The sequence below is a fragment of the Pteronotus mesoamericanus genome, unplaced genomic scaffold, assembly GCF_021234165.1.
Source record: "Pteronotus mesoamericanus isolate MK-2021 breed Mesoamerican mustached bat unplaced genomic scaffold, CSHL_Meso_final scaffold_507, whole genome shotgun sequence".
In the NCBI taxonomy this organism is placed as follows: Eukaryota; Metazoa; Chordata; class Mammalia; order Chiroptera; family Mormoopidae; genus Pteronotus; species Pteronotus mesoamericanus.
Genome location: NW_026555319.1, coordinates 10575941 through 10592966, shown reverse-complemented (window position 1 = coordinate 10592966; position 17026 = coordinate 10575941). Strand labels below are relative to the sequence as shown.

The 17026-nt window shown below is 50.5% G+C and overlaps 3 protein-coding genes across 5 annotated transcripts in view; all 3 read left to right on the top strand.

Moving 5' to 3' along the window:
* The window catches only part of PXN (paxillin), a 44601-nt gene extending 38869 nt beyond the window's left edge, over positions 1-5732 (top strand). Inside the window, exons 9-15 of one of the 2 annotated variants that reach the window (XM_054594293.1) lie at positions 193-516; positions 1055-1156; positions 1391-1561; positions 1644-1817; positions 2423-2504; positions 2629-2777; positions 3607-5732. In XM_054594293.1, the coding sequence (XP_054450268.1) occupies positions 193-516; positions 1055-1156; positions 1391-1561; positions 1644-1817; positions 2423-2504; positions 2629-2777; positions 3607-3873 (1269 nt within the window). In that variant the 3' untranslated portion in view covers positions 3874-5732. The remainder of the gene's footprint in view (positions 1-192; positions 517-1054; positions 1157-1390; positions 1562-1643; positions 1818-2422; positions 2505-2628; positions 2778-3606) is intronic. The other variant, XM_054594292.1, reaches the window with a different exon arrangement.
* Positions 5733-9103: 3371 nt separating this feature from the next.
* On the top strand, positions 9104-12791 carry RPLP0 (ribosomal protein lateral stalk subunit P0). The gene is made up of 8 exons (XM_054594297.1): positions 9104-9167; positions 9434-9535; positions 10411-10586; positions 10683-10770; positions 10983-11129; positions 11238-11423; positions 12051-12191; positions 12556-12791. Exons 2-8 carry the CDS (start codon positions 9482-9484, stop codon positions 12718-12720), a joined length of 957 nt encoding a protein of 318 aa, XP_054450272.1. The 5' UTR covers positions 9104-9167; positions 9434-9481; the 3' UTR covers positions 12721-12791.
* A 1246-nt stretch (positions 12792-14037) lies between these two features.
* The window catches only part of GCN1 (GCN1 activator of EIF2AK4), a 54027-nt gene continuing 51038 nt past the window's right edge, over positions 14038-17026 (top strand). Inside the window, exon 1 of one of the 2 annotated variants that reach the window (XM_054594177.1) lies at positions 14038-14084. In XM_054594177.1, coding sequence (XP_054450152.1) covers positions 14067-14084 — 18 coding nt within the window. In that variant the 5' untranslated portion in view covers positions 14038-14066. Of the gene's footprint in view, positions 14085-15177; positions 16472-17026 lie in introns of those variants that run through there. The other variant, XM_054594176.1, reaches the window with a different exon arrangement.

The following is a 17026-nucleotide window of genomic DNA, read 5'->3' as shown; positions in this document are numbered from 1 at the left end:
GCGTGGCAGGGCAGCAGGCATCCCGATCCTTCTCCGGCTCTGGCCAGAGGGGAGCTGGGTGTGTGTGTGTGGTGGGGGTCAGAGTGGGAGGGTCCTGGGGAAGCCTGGGGACATCGCCTCTCTGTGCCCTTGCTTGCTAAGCTGATGTTCCCGCCATCTTCTTCATCTCTCTCCTTCCTTCCTTCTCCCCAGGTGGTTTTTCCTCCCGGCTCTCCCATTCCTCTGAGAAGAACCTTCCCTGTTCTGCCTTCTCCTCCTCCTCCTCCTCCTCCTGTCCCTTTGCTCCAGCATCACAGAGATGCCACGGCCAGCGGCCCTTCCCCCCCACCCGGCACGCCCGTCCCCTCCACCCTGGGGCCCTCAGCTCTCCCCTGGGGGTCTCCGGGGGCCCAGAATGCCGGGGCAGGGTCGCGGGAAGAAGACGTGCAGGGGCCCGCCCCTCCCCTTCCTGCGCCCCACACTGTGAGGTCCGTGGGCTGCCAGACGGATGAGGACCCGCTCTTTCCCCCGCTGCAGGCAGGCCCTGGGGCCCCCGCGTGAGCCCGCTTGTGCGCACACGCGCACAGCCCAGCGCACTACGGCAGTCCTTCCCCAGACCTTCCTTTGACTCTGGGCCCTCACGTCAGGCTCCCACCCCCCAGGACGGCAGCTGTCCTCTTGCCTGCCCGCGGGTTTCCTCCTGCCTGCTCCTTCCCTCTGCCTCCGTCCTGCCTAGGCCCCTTCTCAGGAAGCTCGTCCCAGGAGGGAAACCAAAAACCTGTTCCTCCTCTGCAGCCCCCAGGCCCAGAGCCTGGGAAGCCTCTCTCTCTCTGGCCTCAGTCCCACTCCTTCCGGGGTCCCTGCCTTTGGCTGGCTCACCTTCCTCCCTCTGCTCTTTCCCTGGGATTTGCTAGACTTTGTCTCCTGGTTTTGGTACTGCCAGTGTGTGGGGAGGGGGAAATCCTCTTACCCTAAATTCCCTTTTGTGAGATGGTCCAATAACACGGTCTCTTCTTCTTTCTTCTTTAATTGAAAAAAAAAAAAAGTCTTATCCTTGTATTCTCCCCTATTTAAGATCCAGGGCGTGGAACAAAGAGCAGACGGAGAGCTGTGCTGGGCGGCCGGCGGGCCTCCGAATGGCAGGCAGAGCAGCCCCGAAGGGCAGGACGAGGGAGGGGTCAGTGCCAAGGCTGGGGGTTCAGTGTCCTGCTTGCCGTGCTTCCCAGGCCTTGGTCAGGCCGGCGTGGTGCCACGAGCCTCTCTGACCACCAGGATGTCTTTGGGACGTCACCTCCGCCCCCAGGGCCCTCGAGGCCCCTGGAGGAGGTTGCAATTCATGCCTCCACCAGCCCAGGTGTCCAGAGTGGAGAAAAGCCCCCAGTCCTGATCTGCCCTTTCCCTGTCTCCACAGTTCATGGCCCAGGGGAAGACAGGGAGCAGCTCTCCCCCTGCAGGGCCCCCAAAGCCCGGGAGCCAGTTAGACAGCATGCTGGGGAGCCTGCAGTCGGACCTGAACAAATTGGGGGTCGCCACAGTCGCCAAAGGGGTCTGCGGGGCCTGCAAGAAGCCCATCGCCGGGCAGGTGAGGTGGGGTGGGGGCAGGGTCGAGAAGGGTGCTTCATGGCAGGCCAGGGCCTTCTGTCACAGTCTGGCTCCCTCCTCAGGTCGTGACAGCCATGGGGAAGACTTGGCACCCCGAGCACTTTGTCTGCACCCACTGCCAGGAGGAGATCGGGTCCCGGAACTTCTTTGAGCGGGACGGACAGCCCTACTGTGAAAAGGACTATCACACCCTCTTCTCCCCGCGCTGCTACTACTGCAACGGTCCCATCCTGGATGTGAGTCCTGGGCACAGTGGGCAGGGGCAGCGCTGCTCGCTGCGGCTTCACTGTCACCCTCAGAGGGTGCGGGCGATGCCCCCTTAGGCTCACAGAGGGCCTGTCCTATGTCCGAGCTCCCAGGGCTGGGACATGGTGGGTCTGGGATTCCAAGCCAGGCCTGGTGCCCAGCAGTCCTAATGCACACCAGGCCCCCACCCCCGCCTGCCTCCCGCCCTGGGTTCCCTCCTGCGCAGACTTAGAGGTTGGGAGCCCTGCGCAGATCGATGCAGTGAAGCGCTGGCTCCCTCTCTCCCACTATGTGACTCAGGGAAATGCCTAGCCTCTCTGAGCCTAAGTTTCTTCACATAAGTAATAGTCACAATAGAACCCGTGAGCTCCATCACATGTGAAGATAAAGGAGAGAGTGTCTGGCATGCCACCTCCTTCAGTAAATCCAAATTCTCAGCGGTACTTAGGAGAGACCCCCGTCTTGGCAATGTTTGCTCTTTCCTTGGCTGGGGAGCTGGGAAGGAGGAAAGGACAGCCTTGCTTGTGAGCCTCAGTTGCGGGATCTGCCCCATCGGGGGGCGGCTCGACTCTGACCCCACACTTTGCTTTCACAGAAAGTGGTGACAGCCCTTGACCGGACGTGGCACCCCGAGCACTTCTTCTGTGCTCAGTGCGGCGCCTTCTTCGGTCCTGAAGGTAGTGAGCAGCAGGCTGACTTGCTGCCCCTGGGGGCATTGGGGAGGCGGGGGCTTTGCTGGCATTGGAGCTGGGGGCTCCACCTACGGAGGCCCTAAGTCTGCCCCCGAACCACGCCGCGCAGGGTTCCATGAGAAGGACGGCAAGGCCTACTGCCGGAAGGACTACTTTGACATGTTCGCACCCAAGTGTGGTGGCTGCGCCCGGGCCATCCTGGAGAACTACATCTCGGCCCTCAACACCCTCTGGCACCCCGAGTGCTTCGTGTGCCGGGTGAGCAGCCCCCACCCCTGCATCTGAAGGCCCCCCGGCAGTGGGGGTGGAGGGGCCTCCCCGCCTATGCTCCCCACATCTAGTTTGGAGGCCTTGTTTGGGGTTATTAATGGGGTGAGCAGGCAGGGGCTCCATTTCCTCAAGTCCCGTGGGTCCTGGGCCAGGGCTTGCTCTGAGGCTGGGAGAAACCATCAATAAGGCCACTGTGTCCCCAGCCTTGTCCTGTGTGGGGCCCATTGCGCGCAGGAGAAAGCATGTGAGAATTAAGTGTAATTAATGCAAGCAATTTGCAGTCTCAGCAGAATCAGCCGTTGGTTTTCAAACTGAAATTTGGGGTGGGGGGTGATAATCGGAGTCCACGGATGTTACTGGGAATCCAGCAACGACCCTCTGACCAAATACGTTTGGGAAACACGGTTCACTGCAGGACTTCTCAGGGCCTCACTCCTCGGTGTGCATGCGAGTCTCCATCCAGGAGTCTAGGGCGCAGAGCCCGACCGTGGGACCCGTCCCTCAGCCCCAGGGTTTCAGGGCATGCTGTTACAGCCTTCAGGTGTAGTGCCCAAGAGTCAGACCTATGTTTAAGGCCAGGCTCTTCAGCTTAGTGGCTGCATGACCTTGGGCAAGTCACTTAATTTTCATGCCTCAGTTGCCTTCTCTTTTGGGAGAATTCAGTTGTGTTTAGTGTTGCACTTGGCACGTGGGCAATGCTGCACAGCTGGGAGCGTGACGACCATGACTGTCTGCTGCCCAGGGCACGGGGCGCCCCTCGGGCCCCTGCCCCAGGCTGAGCCCCCTTTCCCCGCCTCGCCCCCATTCCCCCTGGCAGGAATGCTTCACGCCGTTCATCAATGGCAGCTTCTTCGAGCATGACGGGCAGCCCTACTGTGAGGTGCACTACCACGAGCGGCGCGGCTCGCTCTGCTCCGGCTGCCAGAAGCCCATCACGGGCCGCTGTATCACCGCCATGGCCAAGAAGTTCCACCCCGAGCACTTCGTCTGTGCCTTCTGCCTCAAGCAGCTCAACAAGGGCACCTTCAAGGAGCAGAACGACAAGCCTTACTGTCAGAACTGCTTCCTCAAACTCTTCTGCTAGGCGCCCTGGTCCCTTCATCTACCCTGTCCCCTGGCCCAGCCTCCCCAACTGCTACTGTGACCCAGAGGCCTCGCCCAGGGGTGAAGGGCCAAGCCCGACTGAAACTGGAACCCGTGTCCTCGGCTGTGCAGGGTGGCAAGAGGGCCTCAAAGGGCCCCACCTGCTTTTCTTCCCTCTGCCAGAGCCTCTGGGCCTCCCACTCCTGCAGCCGCCCCCAGGCCGCCAGCTCTCCCTCCTCCCCAGAGATGGGGTTTGCAGGGCCCCGCGCCATGAACCCGCCTGGCCAGGCTAGCGCCCCGCACTGGGGCCACCTCCTACTCGTGTTTCGGCAGTGGAGCCAGGGGAAGGGCAGGCAGGGTCAGATGGGGTTTCTTTTTATCTTTATTTCCCTCTGACCAAACCATCCTTGTTCTGAGAGTGTTGGGGGACAGCTGCCCCCCCCAAGACAATGCCAGCATAAATCCATCTGACCAGGGTCGGCGTGCCCAGGGGCCGCGAAAGGTTCCGTGTGCCCCCCTTGCCGTCCCAGTCTCCCAGACCTGGGCAACTGGCCCCTGCCCCTCCTAACTGCTCCGATTCTACTGAGACAGGCTTCTCCAGCAATAACGTTTTATAGTCACTTCTCCGTCTCTGGGGACGGCGTAGGTGGGGCCTTTCACCTCGTGCCTGGACACTGTACCGACTTTGATAGATTTCTACACTGAGGTTTGAATTCATATCGTCTGAGTTGCTTTTACTTCTCTACACAAAATGATTTTGAAGAGATTTTAAAAAGACGTCCCCTTTTTGTACTCTCCTCCTTGTCCATCGCCACTGGTCCTGTGGGTGTCGGTGGCTGTGGGGCAGGGTTTGCCTTGTACTGAGGGCTTGGGGTGGGGGAGCCATTTGTACTTTATTTTTTCTCAGCATAAGCAGGTGAAGTGGGAGCAGCCCTGAGGCTCCCCTTCTTTAACTTCACAGCTCACCAGGACTGTTTTATAAACTGCTGTATTTTGAATCCCCTTCCTTACTGCACAGGCCAGCAAGCTCTTAACTGAAACTGGCCTGAGGGTTCTTGCCCTTCTGAGCCTAGGATTGTGAACCTCATCCATCCTGTTCCTGAGGGAGGAGAAGGGGAAAGTATACTTTGGGGGTGCTGTTTCCTGTCTAAGCCATGAGGAGCGTCTGTTCCCCTGTAAACTAAAGAACCCACCGAATGTTCTCGGCCTCCTCACTGCTTCTCTGGGGCTCCTTCTTCCTCCTCCTCAGGAAAGCTGGTATCTGACTTTGACCATGGGTCTTGTTTCCACTGGGTGCATCACTTCCCCAAATTTTCTGCCCTCCTTGGAAACCGGAGGTCTGGGGAAAAGGGCCCAGGTTGTTGCAAGGGAGCGTGATAGGATTCTGGGCAGAGGGCCAGTATCCTGCTGAAGTCGTGGAAGCCCCCAGAACTTTCTCTGCCAACGATGAAGCAGGAGCCGGCAGACCTGGGGTTCCTGGTGGGCAGAGAGGGGCTGCGGTGGGGTCTACAGTGAGGAAGATCCAGACCACTCTGCTAGCCTCATAGCCGAGGCTGAGTGCACTGGGGTCCCAGTGGGGGGTCCCTCCGTGGCAGGGCTGGGAGCAGCCGGGTCTGGGGAGGTCAGCCAGGCCGCTCCAAAGGTCTGACGGCTCCACTTCTACCCATAGGCCTTATTGCTTAGTTTACAATGACCAACCCCAGACCCCTCCCCTAGAGGAGCGGGTGTCTGCGGTTTGCCCTCCGGGTCAGTGGTCATTTGATGATGTGATTTTAATTTTTTTCTCTGTAAACTTTTAACCTGGCTTTTCCCCATTTCAGTTCCTGTGATTTATGCCAATAAAGTTTGCCATTATTTTGACCTGTGCTTGTGCCTCTTCTTTTGTGGTTTGAGAGAACAGCTCAGTCCCAGACGAGAAACCAAACCCTCCCAGGCTCACGAGAACCACAGTTTGAGGATAAATCATCCGTGTTCCCTTACTTGAGGCAAAAAGCCCTGGGGATGGGACCCCTGCCTCAGGAGATGCTCGTCTGTGAGTGCAGGTTCTCCTGGCTCCCTGTTTGAGCTTTGTTGGTCAGGAAAGGCTGAGGAACGGCTTCATGGGGCCCTGCCTGTATTCCCCAGGGGCATCCTCTCATTAGCCTGTGTGTGGTCTTACACTCGTTGGCAGATGGGGAAAGAGGTTCAAAGAGGAGAGCCAACATGCAGCAGGCAATCTGAGCGAGTGCGGAGACAAGATATATGAACCCAAGGCTTGCCTCTGCCTGTGTTCCTGCATTGACCAGACAGCCCCCACCACGTGCTGGCACAACACCTGGGATGTAGAACCCTCCCCGGTGAAGGGGGAGACTAACAGCTGGTGATTGGGCTCTACTGCCCCCTGACGGTCATGTTCATATTTGCATGGCTCTGAGCCAGAATTTAGCCTGCTCCCCGCCCCACTTCTCCCCAAGCCCATCCCCATCCCTGGCCTCCTTGGGATCTTCCTGGACAGCTTTCCTCCTTCTTGAGCCTTGGCTTCAGTTTCCCTGTTTGGAATGGCATTCTAAATGCCGCCTTTTGAATTCCAGGCTGAACCCTGCCCATTTCACAGTGAGCTCAGAAGTGAAAATTACCTTCAACCCTCAACCAAAGATAATGACTCAGTTTATTCTTCCAGCCCATGTTGGATTTATTTTATTTATAGACATGGATATAGAACGATTCCTTGTAATTTGCTTCTTCACTCAAATGTACTCTGTGAGAATTTTTCCATATCAAGAAATACAGATCTGCATCATTTTAAAATGTATTCATTGTTTTCCATTATATTGATGTACTGAAATTAGAGATGATATTTATATCAGCAGAGCTGAGATGTCCTTGGGAAAGCATCTGTGAACATATATATCCTTGGAAAAGTGTGTTTAGAGGGTGACAGCCTCAGGGTTTGGAAGGGACTTTAGCGTAACGAGGCCCATGGGCTTTGAATTTGCTCCTTGATTTAAGTTCTGAAGCCATCATGAACTGACTGAAGGACTTGGGGGAATTATTTAACCTCTCTGAACTTCCTCATTAATAAAATGGAAATACTAAGGCTGTGCCTCCACAGGGAATTGTTGCAAAGACTAACAACTGTAATGCGTACAAAGTACCTAGCACAACGCTGAGCATGCAGTGATACCTTGTCATTCAACAAGGATCTTAGCAGAAACCAACTCCAGCATCTCTCTAAACAGGCTCATGATCAGAGGCACTAGGAAGCTTTACAACAAAATATAGAATAAAAAGAATATATAGAGATTTCTAACTTGGTCAAGTGCAGAGTAAAAATAGAAACATCTCTCCTGCTGTAGTATCTAAGCTCATTTAAAAATTTAAAAAAATATATTAAAAAAAAGATTTCAGTTATTTATTATTTTAAAAATAAAAAGGAGAGGGGAAAGGAGGGGGAGAGAGAGGGCGAGAAACATCAGTCTGCAGCCTCTTGCATGCTGTCACCCTGGGTGCCAGCAGAAATCTGGCAATGTGTCCTGACCAGATTTGAACCAGTGTCCTTTGGGTTTGCAGGAGAAAGCCCAATTCACTGAGCCACACCAGTCAGGTTTTTAAATTTTTTAGAGAGAGGGAAGAGAGGGAGAAATAGAGGGAGAGAAACATCAATGTGAGAGAGAAAAATCGATTGGTTGCCTTCTCGTCCGCATCCCGACCAGACCACCAACCCACACCTGTGTCCTTACCTGGAATCAAACTGGTGACCTTTTGCTTTTCAGGATGATGCCCAACCAACTGAACTACACTGGTCGGGGCAAAAAAATACTTATCGATATAGTACAATTGTTCAAATAAGTGTTAAATGAATGTATAATAAAAGAAGCTAATATTTTTAGTATCCCCCTCCTGCATTGCAGGAACTGTGTTAAGTCTTAACAAATATCTCATGAAATCCTCACAACTCTAGAATGTGAACAAATATCTCATGAAATCCTCACGACTCTAGAATGTGAATACTATTACCCTATTTTACAGATAAGGAATGAGAAACTGAGTCAGCAAGGTGAAATCATTTCCTAAGATGACATAGATGGGAACGAACAGAATGCAAAGACCCAGGTCACGTGGCTGCAAACCCTGCATTCATACGTTCAACAAATATTTCTCATATACCTATAATGTGCTAGGCACAAGGCAAAAATTTCAGGTGGCTCAGCTGGTTGGAGTGCCTACCTGTACACTAAAAGGTTGCCGGTTCCCTCCCTGGGCACATACCCAGGTTGAGAGGTGATCCCTGGTTGTGGTGCAGTAAGGGAGGTAACCGGTGGATTGATGTTTCTCTTTCACGTCGTCGTTTCTCTCTCCTTTTCTCTCTCTCCCTCAGGGGAAAAAAAAAAAATCAATATATCCTCGGGTGAAGATTAAAAAAAATTCTGCCTTGTGGAGCTTGCATTCTTGCAGGGAGAGACATTCAAACAACAATGTAATAAATTATATAGTGTGTTCGAAAGTGTAAGTGCTACTGAAAAAAGAGTGAAGGGAGAGTGGGAATGAATTATTTTTTATTTTTTGTAATTTAAAATAGGGTAGTCCTGGTTAAGCAGGTGATGTTTGAGCCAAGCCTTGCTGGAGGATTGTGGGTATCTGCAAGGAGACTTCCAAGAAGATGGAGTAACTGGTGCAAGAGCCCTAAAATGGGCATGTCATCTAGCTGGAAGGCAATGAGTCAGTGGGAAAATAGCAGATGCGATTATAAGGGTAGAGGTTGGGAGCAGATGATGTAGGGTCTTGTAGGCCAGTTAGGTTTTTTACTTTGTGGAATTTGGGGAGCCTTTGAAGAATTTTGAGCAGATGAAGAAGTTATCTGTTTTTAAATGATCCCTCTGTGTTTATAGGGGGAATAACAAACTGTAGAGAAGACAGAGACCATTCTCTTTCTAAGGCAAGCGCAACTCTTTCCCAGTTCCACGTCATACTCTAGTTTGCAACGTGGCCCGGTGACGCGAGAAACGTAAAGTCCACAAATTGCCGCGCCTACATAAAAGCAGCTCCAGCCCAGCAGAGGGAAGCAGTTCTCAGAACGTTCCTGCAACACTAGGCAGCACGTCCTTAACTTCCGTATTTAAAGGCGGCTTCCCGTAGGCTGGAGTGGCAGCCATTCACGCATTGGCTGTCTATGTCAGTTCCGCTTCGCCAGACAGGCGTCAGCGTCAGCCAATAGGTGGGGGCGCTGTCTGAGGCTTCTGATTGGCCACTTTGTTCGATTATAAAAGGTGCCGTGACTACGCGCGGCTCTCCTTTCTCTAGGCGCCCTCGTGAGAGGTTTGTCTGTCTACCAAATGGCGCCGGGGGACTGGCCGCGGGAAGGATGGGCGTTTTTGCGGCAGATTAGGAGCCCGCGAGGTTCAGGCCTATGTGGCCTGGGGCTTCGGCAGCGGCTCACGCTTTCCGAGTGGTGCGGTGCGGCAACCCGGGCCAGGCCGGCGGGCTCTCACGTGTGGCCGGCTCGGTATAGGCCTCTGGCTTTTGAGTCCGGCGGGGCGGTGGGGACGGGTGTCGGAGTTTCTAAGCTCCTTCTCTCTCCTCAGTGACATCGTCTTTAAACCCTGCGTGGCAATCCCTGACGCACCGCCGTGATGCCCAGGGAAGACAGGGCGACCTGGAAGTCCAACTACTTCCTTAAGATCATCGTAAGTGCGGGGTGGGTCGAGGTGCCCAACTTGCTGCCTGGGCCGCGGGCTGATAGGGACCATCAGCTGCTGAATTGGGTCATTTTAGGCAAATCTCATTTAATCTTCAGAATTTTCAAAGACTTGTGTGCCACCCCCACCTGTTGCAGGTAAACAGGCTCAGGCAGTTTTAGTGCCTCCTGAGATAACTAAGTGGCATTCCCAGTTTTGGCATTCAAATAATGCTCATCAAAGTGCCTCATTATAAAAACGCAAGTTGCTGCGTATTTAGGTCTTGGCAGTCAAGAAACCCAATGTGCAGATGAATGTTATCTTTTCAGAGACCTTGAAGTGGGTCCTCCCTACCCAGAAATTCTAATAATGCTACTGTCAGAATGTGGAGCTTGGTCTCTATTCTTGTCCATTTATTATGAAGGTTTTCAGAGACAATACTTACTTAGCGGGATTGTACAATAATGGTGTACCCATAACCTAGATTCTCCAAGTTTTCGTCGTATTTCCTTTATGTTGTGTTTTGAAAGTTGTAAATCCTAACTTGGAACAGTTTTTTCTTTTAAGCCATTTTAGTGAATCAGAAACATATCTCCTAATTGGGAAAAGTTAAAAATGAAACCTAAATTAAAATTTTTCCGATTGAAAGTTCAAGCCCAATTTTCACTATTTATACTCAGCAAGCAAATCTTTGACAAACCTGGTAGTGTTACAACTCAGGTGGCTCCAAGTGGGAGGGGTTGGCCCAATGTCTGAGTCACTTAAAAAGCGTAGAAGAAGGGGAGTGAGATGGAAACCAGTCATTGTGGGGTTTGGTTTCTCCTGATGTGCCTTCTCCCTTTTCTTCCTGTTAAACCTGGCTTGTTTCTGGCTGGTTTTTGTAGCAACTTCTGGATGATTATCCAAAATGCTTCATTGTGGGAGCAGACAACGTCGGGTCAAAGCAGATGCAGCAGATCCGCATGTCCCTCCGCGGGAAGGCTGTGGTGCTGATGGGCAAGAACACCATGATGCGCAAGGCCATCCGAGGGCATCTGGAAAACAACCCAGCTCTGGAGAAGTCAGTTAATTCTCTGGCCATCTGTGCCCTTCTCCCTTTTCCTGGAGAAGAATGGTGCTGAAAGGTGACCGTCTCTCTGTAAACTTCTCTTTGTAGACTGCTGCCTCATATCCGGGGAAATGTGGGCTTTGTGTTCACCAAGGAGGACCTCACTGAGATCAGGGACATGCTGCTGGCCAATAAGGTAAGAGGAGAGTCAGGTTGGCTAAAGAAACCGTAACAGTTTTCGTTCCTTGAAAGCAAAATGGGGCGTGGGGAGGAGGGGTATGGAAATGGTAACAGTGATAAATGGTAATGGGGAAAAAAGACAATGAATTTAAAAAAAAAAAAGTAAAACTGACCATTCTCAGATTGTATCTGTGGAACGAGAACTCATATTTCTTGTTTTTTGTTCAGGTGCCAGCTGCTGCACGTGCTGGTGCCATTGCCCCGTGTGAAGTCACTGTCCCAGCCCAGAACACTGGTCTTGGGCCAGAAAAGACCTCCTTCTTCCAGGCTTTAGGCATCACCACTAAAATCTCCAGGGGCACCATTGAAATCTTGGTGAGTGGACCTGGCTTGCTAGTCACGCCAGTGGCTGGGGTTCCTCTTGGTGGCAGTCAGTCTGCAGGATGTTCAGGTGTTAACTGCCAACTATTACCTTTTCTTTAGAGTGATGTGCAGCTGATTAAGACTGGAGACAAAGTGGGAGCCAGTGAAGCCACACTGCTGAACATGTTGAACATTTCCCCTTTCTCCTTCGGGCTGATCATCCAGCAGGTGTTTGATAATGGCAGCATCTACAATCCGGAAGTGCTTGACATCACAGAGGAAACTCTGCATTCCCGCTTCCTGGAGGTACATGCTGCCCGTTACAGGCCCTTCATACACTAATGGTTGAGAGCATACTAGCTTCAGGCTGAATCCTGGCCACCCCATTGAAACCAACTACGTAACCAAGGACACTTGTTTAAACTGTCTGCCTCAGTTTTCTCATCTGTGAAATGGCATTAATGATACAAGATTGTTGGGGAAGAATGAATTTATGAGTATTAAGCCTTAGAAACAGTGCTGGGCACATAATGAAGGTTATTCTAGGGCCTGCAATAACACACGATTAGCTGCTTTCTGGAAATTTCACTAGTGGATGAAAAATTCTTATCTGACATTAGTTTAACATTTTTCTGTCATGGAACTCAACGGTTACATTAACAGTTTATGTTTTATACAAAATGGTGGCTTTTGTAGTAATCACCATCGTTATTTCATAGGGAATACCCAAGTTGGCAATAATGGTAAAAGATAATTATGGATTACTGGGTCTGAATTGCCCTGCCCAAAAGCATTTGGTGTGAGATGAAGTATCTTCTGTGACACTAAGATGCTAGCCCAGCAAGTCTTGTCTGTTATTGAGCTTTGCTTAGACTTCATTATCTTTTCTCTGCGGTATCTCGCCTAAAATGTAATTTTCCTCTCCCTCCACAGGGTGTCCGCAATGTTGCCAGTGTATGTCTGCAGATTGGTTACCCAACTGTTGCATCAGTACCCCATTCTATCATCAATGGGTACAAGCGGGTTCTGGCTTTATCTGTGGAGACTGATTACACCTTCCCACTTGCTGAAAAGGTAAAAGGAATCTACGAAGACCGTGGTGGGCCAGACAGTTAGTAGGGGGATAAATGGCAGCCTGCTGAGTGAGTGCTTTTATGATTGTTTTTTTACATAGCAGATACATTTTTTTAAAAGTCTACTTGAGGGGTTGGGGGCAGGGGAGGTGTGCCCTTGACTTTAGAAGTGACAAGAGGCCCTAAGGAGGGGTTAGTTAATGGGTAAGGACTGGGCCTAAGATCACCAGATCACCAGGCCATGCCCAAGCTGTTGTCCTACCTGATCACTTTCAGGGAAGTCTTGGAAGTTGTTCATTAAACCAGAGCACTGCAAAGGCTGATGGGTTGTGGATGACCATTTTGACTGAATTTTTCCCCTTCAGGTCAAGGCCTTCTTGGCTGATCCATCTGCTTTTGTGGCTGCTGCCCCTGTGGCTGCTGCCACCACTGCTGCTGCTCCTGCTGCTGCCGCAGCCCCAGCCAAGGTTGAAGCAAAGGAGGAGTCGGAGGAGTCTGACGAGGATATGGGATTTGGTCTCTTTGACTGATCACCAAAAAGCAGCCAGCTCAGCCAGGTTTATTTGTGAAACAAGGAAATAAAGGCTTACTTCTCTTAAAAGTCTCTGGATGCTTCATTTTGTGTGTTTTGAAGTTTATAGTATTGTATGCTAGAAACTAAAACTATGGTAAAACCATAGAGCTTTATTAGGAGTTGGGATTTGGGTGTCCTCTTTGTAAGTAATGATGGTCTCCTAACATCTGATACTTTTTCTAGGCCCAGCCACCTTTAACTGTAACTTTATTTGCTTTAAAAATTAAATTTGCCCTGGCTGGTTAGGCTCTGGATTGAGTGCCAGCCTGTGAACCAAAAGGTTGCTGGTTCGATTCCCAGTCAGGGCACAATACCTGGGTTGTGGGCCAGGTCCCCAGTTGGTGGGGTGCGAGAGGCAACTGATCTGTGTATCTCTGGCACATCCATGTTTACCTCTCTACCTCCCTTCCACTCTCTAAAAGCTTTAAAAATTAAATCCATTGGGGTAATTTATACTAGAATTATTTCCATGGCCATGGGCCACTAGTCTGGGCTCCTCACATCCTTTGAGCAGGTAAAGGTAAGCACTCAATGAGTGCCAGGGTTTTTCAAACTGGATGGTAACCATCAGAGAAAACATCTGATGGTTGCAAAGGTAGTTGTGAATTCCAGAAGGATGTATTTGTTGTAACTGGGTCTCTGGTCAAAAGTTTGAAAGCCATTGCTAATAGAGGGCCAATAACAGCTGTGCAGACCCCATTCTCTAGAAACAGTCGCCCTTTGCTCCCTAGCCTATCCTGCCCTGTCGCCTTCGCAAGCTCCCATCCTGGAGCATTCAGCATTACCCTCCCGCCCCCGCCCCACCCCGGGCAGGCTCAGCTCCTGAGTCTTTCCCGCACAGCCATATCCACCCTTGTTTTCTAACACCTTGGTCGTCTGCCACTGGGTTACAAACAGGACAAAATACTAGTTCTCTGTCTCCCTTTTACCTAGTTCGCTTCCTGCCATCTAGGAAACTAGGTTTCTCAAAAGAGCTGTGGACTCTGGGTTGGAGGCTGCAGGGCCCTTTCACTGAGTTACAAATCCTCTGGACTCCTCTCGCACTAGGCCTGGCTTAGAAGGGCGCCGGGATCCCGGGCTGAGGAGCAGGGCCTGGGGAGGAGGCCCTAACTGCCGGTGGTGGGCCCGGGAACTGGGACCGTCTGCCCGACTTCCGAGCCCCGGCAGTGCAGCCGCGACCGCCGTTCCGCCCGAGGGCGCCAGGCAGTGGCCACAGCGGGCTGCCGGCCTCGCCCTGCCGCGTGGGCCCGCGCCGTGACCCGGAAGCGCTCCGGAAGCGGTTCCGGAGTCAGCGCCGGTAGGATGGCGGCGAACACGCAGGTGAGGCGGGTGGCTGTGGGGCCAACGCGGCCAGCGACTGGGCGAGGATAGTGGCTCCCAGGCTGGACTGTTCACGTGGCCAGCCCAAGGGTCCGGGGGCGACGGCTGCGGAGGGCGCGGCCCCGGGGCCGCCACCAGCTGCCCTTTCACGGCTCCAGCTCCGGCCCGGGAGGCGCAGACCTAACATGGGCTCGAGGAGTCAGGGGCTCCGTCCGGGGCTTCGGCAGCTGGAACGTGGCGGGGACTTCCCCGTCCTGAAGTAGCTGAAGTTCACCTTTTGGAACTACTCCATTTTTCCGACGACCCCCGACAGTGAGCCCGGCCAGCGCCAACTGTTGTTTAAACTTAACATTCAGCAGATATTTCTGGAGCACCTACTTTGTGCAGCATAGTATCTGGATTCACACCGAACTGAGTTTGAGCTCCAGCTCATCGATTTTTATGAGACGCTGGGCAAGTGACTTAACTCCTCCAAGTCTCAGTATTTTCATCTGTCAAATGGGGTTTAAATAATAGCCATCGTATAGGGTTGTTGTGAGGACTCGATGAGATAAAGTAGAGCTCCTTATACGTTGGTTATTAGTATTAGGTCCAGGGCTGGATTAAAAAAAAGTCCGTTAATACCTAGGAATAGTCTTGTCACCTTTGAGTGCTGTCAACTCTGGGTACCTTGCAGTTCAGGGACGAACTTGAGAACACGCCCAGCCTCTGTAATTGTGTTTTATAGTGAAAAAACGATATTAAGGTGAAAAGAAGCAGACGTTTAAAGGAAAGCTTGGCTCACTTGGGTCTTCAGGGTGAGGAAATTAATTGATTATGATACTATGGCCCTGATTCCGGAGGGTGATACTGATTGAGTCTCCTGTGCAAGGGGCAGGTAATTTGTTTCAAGTTGAGTTATTCTGGATAACTTAAGTCTGTTGGATATTTCTAAAGGGGTTGGGGGAACACATGTTGAATATTCAGCACTCTAAAGTGAAAAAAAAAAATTTCCCCAGAGCTGTGTTGTTCAGTATGGTAACCATTAGCCACATGGCTAATTTAGCCAAATAGCTACATGAGCTAGTTTAAATTAATAAAATTAAAAGTTTAGTTCTTGTATTAGCCACGTTTCAGTGCACCACAAGTGCACATGTGGCTAGTGGCTATTGTATTGGACAGTGCTAAAGAACATGTCCATTGTCACAGAAAGTTCTAGTGGACTTGCTGCTCTGGAGAGAAACCTGTGAACTTTAAAGCTGTTTGCATCTGATATCACCAGCCAATGACCTTTCTGAAGGATCTTAGTATGCCTTCCTCAGTTTTGTTCTGACCGAGTCTCAAGTGGGTAACGTTCATTTTCTGATTAAGGAAAGGAAGAGCCTTGAACCTGAAAAGCTCTTTGATCTGTGAGAGAAACTGTAGCCAGGAATTTAATATTGTCATGGAAAGACAGCCGAGTGGGAATTCTAGGGTTGTTGTGAAGGTTCTGTGAGACAAAGTAGGGCTGCTTATATATTGGTAGAGGGTAGATTGTATACATGCATGCATTTTTGCTATCTTCAAACCTCACTAAAACTAATAAGGGTTTCATTTTTTTTTTTTTTTTTTTAAAAAGCCCCACAAAGATCAGGGCAATGGGAAGCAGACAACAACAGCCAACTTTTGGAAGCTAGAAGGTGATTAGTAGGAAAGGATTTAGCAGACCCAGGGAAAATGAATACTAATGCAACATTTAGGAAAACCGAGACCCAACCTGATTTACATTGCATTTACTCGTACAGTGCAGAATCTCTGACCCGGATGGAAATTGGAGATATCAGCTAACCTCTGGAAGTGTGGGAGAGTGGGAGGGGCTAAATGATTCCCAGCTTTCTTTCTCCACTTTGGCAAAAAACTGGAAGTTTTCTCTTTCGAGAGTATAAAACAGGATCACTGGGAGGACTAGTGCAGGAGGTCCAATATCCAAGGAAATCATCAGGAAAATAATTCAAGAAACATTCCCTGAACTGAAGGATGTGTTCCAGACCAAAATGCTCAGCACAACGGATGAAAATAGACTCATGATAAAGCACAGTTGTGTGAAATTCTAAGAGTGCTGGATACAAAGAGAAGATTCTGGAAATTTCCAAGGGGCAAAAATCAGGGCTTATACAAGGGATCCAGAATCGGAATGACACTGGAGTTCACAACAACACTGAAAACTAGAACTCAGTGGAGAAATGTCTTGACTTCTAAAGGAAATTATTTCAACCTAAAATTCTGTATCTAGATAAATCAAGTAGGAGGCTAGAACATTTTTGAACTGGCAAGGACTTCATAAAATGGAGGCTGTGCTTCACCCTACCATGAGGAAGATTACATTTCAGGGTCCCAGCTCTAGAGGATTACCTGTCAGATTGGAGCAGGTCAGAAAGCTCTGGGAGAGACTTCTTCAGGAATTGAAATTCGGTAGAATATCTGATTTGCCCAAATGTGTTGAGATTTAGACACTTAGCAAAAATTTTGAGATTGAGTTACTTTTTAGAACAGATAAGACAAACTGAGGTGAGGTGGGAAAAGGCAATTATGAACTTGAGGGTTAATTTAAAGAGCTGTGCAGGGTAGTAAACAGTTTATTAAATGGAAGTTAATACCATATATGTATAATGTTAACACTACTGAGCTAGCCCATTTTATGAAACTGAGGAATTATGTGGGGGAACATAGGGAAGGTGTGTGTGGCAGGGTTGGAGGAAAAAAAGCTATGGTATACAATAAAACTGAAAGATAAAAGAAGTAGCAACACAAGCAAGTTATTTAGAGATACGGAGATAACTATGAAAGTAATCAGCTAGAACTGGTGAGAGGGCTTGCCCTTGGAGAGTAAGAGCAGGGAACTGGTCTTTATAGCGAACCTCCCAGAACTCTAACTTTGACTCTTTAATTATATGCATGTATGACTATAAAGACAAAAGGCAATA

Excerpts from the sequence above, each read along its gene's own strand:
- RPLP0 (XM_054594297.1), top strand. The coding sequence starts at position 9,482 with ATGCCCAGGGAAGACAGGGCGACCTGGAAGTCCAACTACTTCCTTAAG. Across the intron at positions 10,587-10,682 it reads AACAACCCAGCTCTGGAGAA|ACTGCTGCCTCATATCCGGG; the intron begins GTCAGTTAATTC and ends TTCTCTTTGTAG. Across the intron at positions 12,192-12,555 it reads CCTTCCCACTTGCTGAAAAG|GTCAAGGCCTTCTTGGCTGA; the intron begins GTAAAAGGAATC and ends TTTCCCCTTCAG.